Source organism: Eriocheir sinensis, chromosome 41 (assembly GCF_024679095.1).
Source record: "Eriocheir sinensis breed Jianghai 21 chromosome 41, ASM2467909v1, whole genome shotgun sequence".
Lineage (NCBI taxonomy): Eukaryota > Metazoa > Arthropoda > Malacostraca > Decapoda > Varunidae > Eriocheir > Eriocheir sinensis.
Window position 1 is genome coordinate 6,690,349 of NC_066549.1, and position 9,677 is coordinate 6,700,025.

A 9,677-nucleotide genomic window follows, 5' to 3' on the forward strand; every position below is an offset into this window, starting at 1 on the left:
GTAAGAAAGGGAGTATGAGAGAGAGAGAGAGAGAGAGAGAGAGAGAGAGAGAGAGAGAGAGAGAGAGAGAGAGAGAGAGAGAGAGAGAGAGAGAGAGAGAGAGAGAGAGAGAGAGAGAGAGAGAGAGAGAGAGAGAGAGAGGAAGAAAAGAGAATCGAATAGAAGAAGGAACTACTAGAGAGAGAGAGAGAGAGAGAGAGAGAGAGAGAGAGAGAGAGAGAGAGAGAGAGAGAGAGAGAGAGAGAGAGAGAGAGAGAGAGAGAGAGAGAGAGAGAGAGAGAGAGAGAGAGAGAGAGAGAGAGAGAGAGAGATACAGAGACAGGCAGACAGACAAACAGACAGGCGAAGCTTAACTACAGCTGTTTGTAATTGGATATAAGAACTTTACGATATTGCAAGTCCATTTTCAGGTTACAAGTATGCACTCAATCTTCTAACTGGACGTAAACACTGCTACATTTACTATAATCCGACTCCAAGAACCTGTTAATTATCTTATGCATTAGACAGACCATGTTTGATCAATTTATTCCACCGAGAGTCCCAAAGTAATAATTATGATGCATTAGGCCACACCTTTGTTACCGCCTTGCCTGCTTCACCTCCGCCGGCACGAGTCACCCCAAACCACACGTCCCCTGAGCCTTTGCCAGTGCTCCTATGCTCTGGACACTCGGGTGCGGCATTGCGACTCCAAGCACCAGAACGAGTACAAAGCAAATCCTTGACGCCTGAGTCCAAAAACGAGAAGGAGTACTTGGAAGTGTGTACTGAGCATGGAACTTGAGGCGAACACAGTCACACAGGAAGGGAGACAGGGAGAGAGGTGATGAGAGAGAGAAGGGATGTGAGGGTCAGGGGTATGTGGCGAGGTATAGCCATGTATGTATCGAGGTGTCTTATGTTGTGGCAAGATGAAGTGGTGGTTACGGTATGTGTGTGTGTGTGTGGGGGGAGTGGGAGGACAGTGGCATGGATGATATGAAATGGCATGGAAATATTACAATAGGGAAAACAATGATAAAAATGAAGGATGGACAAAATTTAACTAAAAGGAGAAGAAAATGAGAAGGAAGAGTTTACCAGATGAATGAAGCGAGGAAAAATGGGGAACTAAATAAATTCGTCACACATATTTACGGAGAGAGAGAGAGAGTATGCCAAGCCTTTCCGTGGTCTCCTGCAGCATCCAACCCCCCTCCCCCCCCTCTTATTCCTCCTCCTCCTCCTCCTCCTCCTCTGTTCCTCTTAAATAAGTGAGAGTCTGGTCTTGAAGGTCAATGAGGAGGAGAGAGAGAGAGAGAGCAGATATAGACAGGCGCATTGACAGAAAGAAAGAGAAAGAAAGTAAGAAAGTAAGAAATAAGTAAAACATTAAGAGAATTAAAAAGCGCCAAAATCACACACACAAAAAAAAATAATAAAAAAATAAAATAAATAAATAAAGTCAGGATATTCTCTTGTTAATATCTCCATTTTTTCCCCTCTCTCCCTAAGGTTCAATTCTTCTTACCCTCGCATGGAGTCTTAAAATAAATGTACCAAATGCCTTGATGCTTTTAAATATATATCATACTTCTCATTTCTTGCTATTCGTCTCATTAACTTTCATATCGCCACACAGTAATCAGACCATCTTTCTGTGTAACGATATAAGGAGGTAGTGAAGGGAAAGGAGAGGGAGAAGGAAGTAGGGAAAGTTAAGGATAGGGAGAAGGAAGAAAGCAAAGGTACATAAGGAAAGAGAGAAGAATGGAAGAGAAAGTGAGATACAGGGATGATAGGAAGGAAGAAAAGGGAGAAGGGAAGGAACATAGACTAAAGTAATAAGATTGATGTGGACGAGGATGTAACGGTAAGAAAAAGCACTAGGAAATTAAAGGAGAAGAGGGAAAAGGAAAGAAGCGAAAGTGAGACATAGGGATGATAGGAAGGAAGAAAAGGGAGAAGCGAAGGAACATAGACTAAAGTAACAAGGTAGATGTGGACGAGGAGATAATAGTAGAAAAGAGCACTAGGAAAGGAAAGGAGAAGAAAAAGGAGAAGGAAGGAAGCGAAAGTGAAATAGAGGGTTAATAGAAAGGAAGAAGGAAAGACAGTGTGGCAAGGAGGATATGAAGGAGAAAAGAACAGTCGAAAAGGAAAGGAAAATAAGGAAAATAAAGGAGAAGGACGGAAGTGAAAATGAGATAAAACGATGATAAAGAAGGGAAGGAGGAAAAACAGACTGGCAAGGAAGATGTGAACGAGGAAAGAATAATAGAAAAGGAAAGGAAAATAAAGAAAACAAAGGAGAAGGAAGGAAATGAAAATGAGAAACAATGATAATAAGAAAGAAGGGAAGGAGGAAAGACAGACTGGCAAGGAAGATGTTGACGAGGAGAGTAAAGGAGTAAAGGAAGAAAGGATATGGAGTTGGAAGGAGAAGACCTGTGGCTTATAGTGGACGAGGAATAGCACTCCATCAGCCATCCATCAGTGAGAAACCGGTCGAGTGTGTGTGTGTGTGTGTGTGTGGGGGGGGGAGGGGGTGGAGGTGTGTCTAGGTGTGTGGAGGGGAGAGTGGATGTGTGGGTGCATCTGTGCGTGTGGGTGTGGGTTTAGGTGGTTGGTTTCGAAGGGAAGGGGAGTGGATGTTTGAGTGGGCGTGGATGTGGAAGGGTTCATATGTAGGTGTGTGTGTGTGTGTGTGTGTGTGTGTGTGTGTGTGTGTGTGTGTGTGTGTGTGTGTGTCCCCGCGTGTGACATTCCAAATCAGGACTAATAAAAGTAAGGAAACAAAGACTGGTATTATCAAACGTTTCAGGCTCTTGTTACGAACGTTTTTGAAGGCCACAGAGAAAATGCGTCGGGTTGTCATGAGGGCTTTTCCCGTACATGGCGCAGAACCCTTCCAGAACTCTCGCTATAAGGTCAAGAAACCTCCCACGGAAACGCCTACAACTTCTGCGTGAGCCTTTTTAAACAGATGTACAAAAGCATCGAAGAGTTTGATGATATGGGACAAAGGTGCCATGGGTATCATTCAACATGTAAGTACTTGGACATCATTTGGTTACGCTAACAACACGCTATTACCCTCCGCTATCGTTTCCCTTAAGGTTGACAGGGCGATAAACTGATTCTTGTAGGTACTGGAATCGGAGAGCATTGGTGGTGGTGGTGGTAGTGATGGTGGCGGTGGTGGTGATGGGTAACTGTCATTTTTCCATTTTTCATCTCTAGTTTTTAGGTCAAGTTTACCGCTGATGCAAACTGACGGCTAGGTGATGCTGGCTTACCATGTGTTTGTCAGAGGGAGTCTTAAGTCCTTCCATGCCACTTCAAGCTGCTAGTCATGGAAGAAGTCAAGTGGCTGTAGTTGAGGTGAAGGACTTTGCTTGCTGTATGTGAATGGCAACCTCCCTTCTTATCCCAGGGGTGGACCAGCTGACCCAACCAATCATCCTGCCGGCCTTCCAACCCTCCCACACACCCAGGCAGACCGCGGGTTGTGTGGGTGTCCCTTCCTTTGACTTTATATCTGTCCTCCAATCTATCTATCCTTCTATCTTACACATAAACAGAAGCCCCATAATCTTTGACAGTAGGAGTCTTACATAATATATATTTTTGTTTTCTTGCCTCTGCTGTTGGGACGGTCGTATTGAGAAGTGACAGGTGGCATTTGACAGGTGACCAGGGGAGGGTGGGAAGGTTGAGGGTTTATACAACATATTTAAAGGTGAGGGAAACATATATAGGAAAGAGTGAAAAAAAGAAGCCATACACTTCGTCGATACATATATTTAATCGTAACTCTTTCCTTTCGTTTCGTGGACGTGGTGGAGTGGCGGAAGGAGGCGAAGGAGGAGGAGGAGGAATGATGAGTGATGACGAGAAAGCGGGAACACACGATGAGGTAATGGAGACAGACAGAGAGAAAGAAAGAGAGAGATATACATTACATAGTCGAGATGAGTCTGGCAATGATACACACAAACGCTAACTAAGTACAACATTCTCTCATACAAACAAACGTGGAACAAACATGATGCGAACGGAAAAATTGAAAGACTGCGATGATGAAAAACTGAGAATATACAAGACACACAGAGAGAGAAGAACCATACGTGCCATAAACGACCGTTCTATAACCACACAGGAACCTCACGCACAGACACACTGGAGGAAATATGAACAGAAGACGGATGGAGATCGAAGCCTCATTCACAAAGTCGCCTCATTCACATCGTTCCTATGCTCCCACGTCTTCGTCGGCGTGGGAGGGAGCGAGGGAGTGCCGGGCCTTCGTCTTTACTTCGCAGGCTCGTAGGACACCTCAGCCTGGTAGCCGTTGACGGGGTCGGAGGTGAAGCGAACAATCTGCAAGCGGTTGTCGGGGAGGAGGACCGAGTACTCGCCCCTCACGTCCTTCCCGTTGCTGTTCTCGACGTGGCTAAATCGGTTCCCGCTCTCGGGGTCCGCCACCGCCCAGTTGATATCGTACGGCATCAGCTTCATGGGACTGGGGGGCTGTGCGGGGAGAAGGAGAGAGGAGGTGAGGGGAGGGGAAAAGTGTGTGCTTGTGTGTGTGTGTGAGGGGAGGATGTGTGGGGGAAGGGGAGAGAGGTTGTGAGATGAGGGGAAAAGTGTGGAGAAAAGAGACCGGAAAAAGATGAAATGATGGGTGTCGAAGGGAAAGGGGAGAAAGAGGGTGAGGTAAGAGAAAGGGTTTTGAGAGAAGGATGGAGAAAAGAAGAGAACAGGAGAAAGATGGGGTTATGAAAATGGTTGAGGTGAAGGGGGTAAAAGGTATGTGAAGGAGGGGAAGGGTGCGTGAGGGAAAGATCTATGAGAGAAGGATGGAAGCAAAGAGAGAGTATGGAGATGAAGGGATGCTGTGAGTGGAAGGGGAGACAGGAGGTGAGGTGAGGGGAAGGAAGGAAGGATCGTGAGTGGAGGTGAAAGGGAGAGTAAGGGGAAGGTTAAATGACGACTGAGAAGAAGTATTAGGCGAGTAAAGAACATGGATGAAAGTGTTAGTGTGGCGAAGGTAGAAAAGGAAAGAGGAAAGAAGAGAAAGGACAACATGATGAACAATATGAGAAGGAAAAAAGGAGAAAAACAAAAGGAGGTTGCAAGAGGGATGAGGAGAGGAAGGAAAACAAAGAAGAGAGGAAAGAGGAGGCAGGACAGGATGATGAAAAATATGAGGAGGGATAAAGGAGAAAAACAAAAGAAGGTTGCAAGAAGGACGAAAAGAATAAGGAAAACAATGAAGAGAAATAAAAAGAGCGAAGCGGTTTGAAGCACAAAGATGAAGATAGATAGATAGATGAAGATATTGATAGTTGCTGAATTGGCATGATAAAAATGGGAAAATGCATCAACAGGCTCCATCATAAATTTCGTGTGCTCTCAATATGTTCTTCCTTCTTGTTCTCTGTTCTCCGTTTCATCCTTCCTGCCATCTTACTTTCTTCAATATCCTTTACTTACAAAATATCCTTACGTGTAGTTTTCTGTTCCTCTTTTTATCCTCCCTGCTATGTTTCTTTCCTTACTTATGTTCTCCTTTTTTTATCCTACCGTCTATCCTTCCTTCATTTACAAAAGCTTCTTCCCTCCAAATTTCTGTTCTCCCTTTTTTCCTTCCCTCTGTCTTTTCTTTCTAAATTTCTGTTCCTCTTTTTATCCTCCCTGCAATGTTTTTTTTCCTTACCTATGTTTTTTTTTTATCCTACCGTCTATCTTTCCTTTATTTACAAAACTTTCTTCCCTCCATATTTCTGTTCTCCCTTTTCTCCTTCCCTCTTTCTTTTCTTTCTAAATTTCTGTTCCTCTTTTTATCCTCCCTGCAATGTTTTTTTCCTTACCTATGTTTTTTTTTATCCTACCGTCTATCTTTCCTTTATTTACAAAACTTTCTTCCCTCCATATTTCTGTTCTCCCTTTTCTCCTTCCCTCTGTCTTTTCTTTCTAAATTTCCTCTACAAAATTTGCTACCCTCTAGATTGTTTTTCCCTTTACTCTTCTTCCTGACGTTTCTTTTCTCCATATTCTTTACTAATAATTATATCATCTGTCTCATCTACTTCATTTCCCTCTCACCTTATTAATGTTTCTCTTATCCCGACCCTCAGATCTGCATACAAGCATCTCCATCAGTTATTTGCTTCATAATCTACGTTTTTTTCCCTTCCTCTTTTGAACCTTCTCCTTCATACCCCATCACAGCCTTGCTCTCCCTCCTCTCCCCCTCACCATCATTCCTTCTCTTTGTCTCTTTGTTTTATTTCCTTCCTTTCCATTCAACCCTCTTCTGTTCTTTATCCCCGTATCACTTATCCTTTCTTTTCTTTCCCCATACCCTGCTGCCTTACTGATTTACCCTCCCTTTCAACCCTCGTCCTAATCAGAATTTAATAATATTCACTCCTGCATCACTCACTCTCCCTTATCCTTCCTTTTCTCTCTAGCAATAGTCTGTTTAATATCCTACTTATTTCCCTTCCCATTAATACCTGGTCCTCTAACTTAGTCTTCTATTCTCCATTACTGCATCATCTATTCTTCCTTATTTTTCCTTTCCTTTCCATATATCTACCTGTCAATAATCTGTCTAATATCATATAAAATTTCCCTTCCGTAAAACCCTCATCACCACAGCCTGTCACCTCCACCCTCGCCTCACCACCCACACCTCACTACACACTCACCAGAATCACTTTCACTTCCTCGGCCGGGGATGGCTGCTGTTCGGTGGGAGGAGGCAGGTAGGATTCCACGGGGGGAGGAGGAGGGGGAGGAGGGAGGTAGGAGTCCACGGGGGGCTTGGGGGGGGGAGGAGGGAGGTAGGAATCCACGGGGGGCTGGGGGGGAGGAGGGAGGTAGTCCCCGGGCGGCGGGGGAGGGGGCGGGGGAGTGGTCGTGGTAGTAGTGGTCGTGGTAGTAGTGGTCGTAGTGGTGGGGACCTCGTAGAGACCTGAGGGGACCACTGGAGTCTGGTAGTCGTAGCCGCCGAGGTTGGAGCCCGCGGAGAAGAGGTTTGGCACGGGGTCGTGGTGGTGGTCGTGGTGCTGGTGAGCCTCCAAGCCGTCCAGTTTGGCAGGAGCGGCCATGGAGCTGCTCACGATCACCGCTAAGAGAGCTAATGCCTGTAGAAGGAGGAAGGAGGAAGAAGAGATGGAGTTAGTCTGGGTGGTGGCATGGAGGTAGAATTGGTGGAGTCGACACGGCCCGCTAATCCCATTCATTGAGGTGAAGCCGACGAACTGTCAAATTTACGGCCAGGAGATGGGGGTGGGCGAGCCTGGCCGAGCCCATTAAGAGGGAGCCTGACCTGACAACACCTGACACCTGGCCGTAAAAATGACAGCTCGGGAGGATTCACTTAATAGGGCGCTGATGTCGACCTCCATGGGTGGTGGTGGTGGTGTTGAGAGAGAATGGGAAGAATGGGGAAGGTGGAGTGGGTGTGTGATGGTGGGGGTGATTGGTAGTGATGGTGGTGTTATTGTTGTTGTTATTAGTTAATGGTGGTGGTGGTGGTGGTGGTGGTGTTATAGAGGTCGAATAGTTATCATCAAAAGACTAGGAGGAGGAGGAAAAGGAAGAAGAGGAAAACGAGGAAGAACAGAAACAAGAATAGAAAGAGGAAATGTAGAAAATGGAGGAAGGGAAAGAAAAAAGAAGGAAACAAAAATTAAGAATGGACAGAAGAGAAAGAGGAAGAGACATAATTGAGGAAAAAGTGGAAGAGTAGGAACACCAAATGGAAGGAAATGTCTGGTGGTGATGAATGTCTTGGTGGTGACAGTGGTGGTGGTGGTGGTGGTGGTGATGATGGTGGTGGTTACAGAAGAGCATTTAATGGAGGTATCGGTGTTGCGAGGAGAATATTGATAACGCGGACGTGGCAAGGACAAGGACAACACACACACACACACACACACACACACACACACACACACACACACACACACACACACACACCGAGCCATCTGTTGTGTCCCTGAGATGATCTGTCGTGTTGAAATATCATCTTTCAACCTTTCCTATTATACTTTATTTTTACTTTAGTCATCCTGAGAAATATTTCCTTTTTTTTGGTCGTATCTGGAAAGGCCAACAAACAGTAACGAGTATGACTATTTCCTCTATTACTGTATTTATTTATTTTTGTTTATCTCCTCCGTCTGTCTGTCCATCTTTCCTTCCGTCTTTTTTTTTTATATTTTCTTTGATTTATTTTTTAACTTCCTTCTTTCTCTTCTCCGTTCATATTCTGCCGCCCTCATTCTCTCTTGTCTTTCTTTATTCCCCCTTACTCCATTTCTCCTTCCCTTTCCTTCTCTTCCCCTCCCCTCAACTTTCTCATTCTCCTCTTCCTCATTCCCTCACTCGTTCCCCTCACCCCTCGCATTCTCTAACTCCCCCTCCCCCCCCTTCCAAGTATTTCAACCTCTTATCTGATCAGTTCTCTCTTATCTCTCTCTTCTCTGTTTTTTCTCTTTTCCCCTCGCCATTCCCTCACTCCTCCTCTCTACCTGGTCTTCCCCTTAGATCTCCTTTACTATTTTCCCCTCTCCTATTCCTCCTTCCATCCCTCCCTCTGTCTTTCTTTTCCCCTCACTCTCATCTTCCTTATCTGGTCTTCCCCTTGTCTCTCTCTTCCCCTTCTCTCTCTCTCTCTCCTATTTCCTTACCCTCATCATTCTCTTGTGGTTTCCCCTTACTTCTCATCTTCCTCTTCTGGTGTTCCCCTTACTTCTCCCCCTCTTCCTCTCTCCTTTCCCCTCACTCTCCTCTTCCTCACCTGGTCTCCCCTTAACCTCTCTCCCTCCCTCTCCATTCCCCTCACCTGTCGCTCTCCCTCTCACTTCGTCTCTCCCTCTCACCTTCATGTTGAGTGTGTGTATCCTGATGTGCGTGCTGACACTCTCCCTCCTCCACTGCCTCTCCCTCGCATCTCCCTTCCTTATATACCTAATCCTTCCTCCTCCTCTCCCTCCGCCTCTTCCTCCTTCCCCTCCTCCCTCTGTCCTAGGTCTTTCTGCCCTTCCCGCCCCGCCTTCCCAGGGTCACCACGCCTCCCGGGGCAATACCTACCCACCGACGCACACACACACACACACACACACACACACACACACACACACACACACACACACACACACACACACTTGCGGATGAGACCATTAAAGCGTTTCTAAGCAAGTGTGTGTGTGTGTGTGTGTGTGTGTATATGTATGCTGATGAATGTCAGCCTATGTATGGGTATGTGTATGTATGTATGTATGTATGTGTGTATATATGTCTGTGTCTGTGTGTATTTATGTACGTATATGTGTTTGTGTGTATGTGTTAATCGTGTGTGTCTGTCTGTGTGTCTGTCTGCATGCCCTTCCGTCTGTCTATCTGCCTACCTGTCTGTATATATGCCAGGTACGTTCGCAGGTGATTTCGTGCAGGCAACACCATAAATGTCAATACGAGTGCCAGGGTCAAATTGGGGCGAGAATCATAATGAATTACATCACAGGCGGTAAATAACTGAGACGTGTGAGATGATAGATAAAGACCAGAAACAGAGAGAGACAAAGGAACACAAGGAGAAGGAAGGAGAAGGAAGAAGATACAAAAGAAAGAAAGGGAAAGGAAGAAACGAAATAACAAAAACGTGTGTGAGGGGA

At 45.5% G+C, this 9,677-nt stretch overlaps 1 protein-coding gene across 1 annotated transcript; it reads right to left on the reverse strand.

Moving 5' to 3' along the window:
• Nucleotides 1-3,766: 3,766 nt before the first annotated feature.
• On the reverse strand, nucleotides 3,767-9,033 carry LOC127009577 (arp2/3 complex-activating protein rickA-like). Its single transcript, XM_050882784.1, has 3 exons — nucleotides 8,883-9,033; nucleotides 6,702-7,139; nucleotides 3,767-4,515 (listed from the first exon to the last, which is right to left on the reverse strand). The coding sequence occupies exons 1-3, from the start codon at nucleotides 8,886-8,888 to the stop codon at nucleotides 4,297-4,299; spliced, it is 663 nt and encodes a 220-aa protein (XP_050738741.1). The 5' UTR covers nucleotides 8,889-9,033; the 3' UTR covers nucleotides 3,767-4,296.
• Nucleotides 9,034-9,677: the final 644 nt, after the last annotated feature.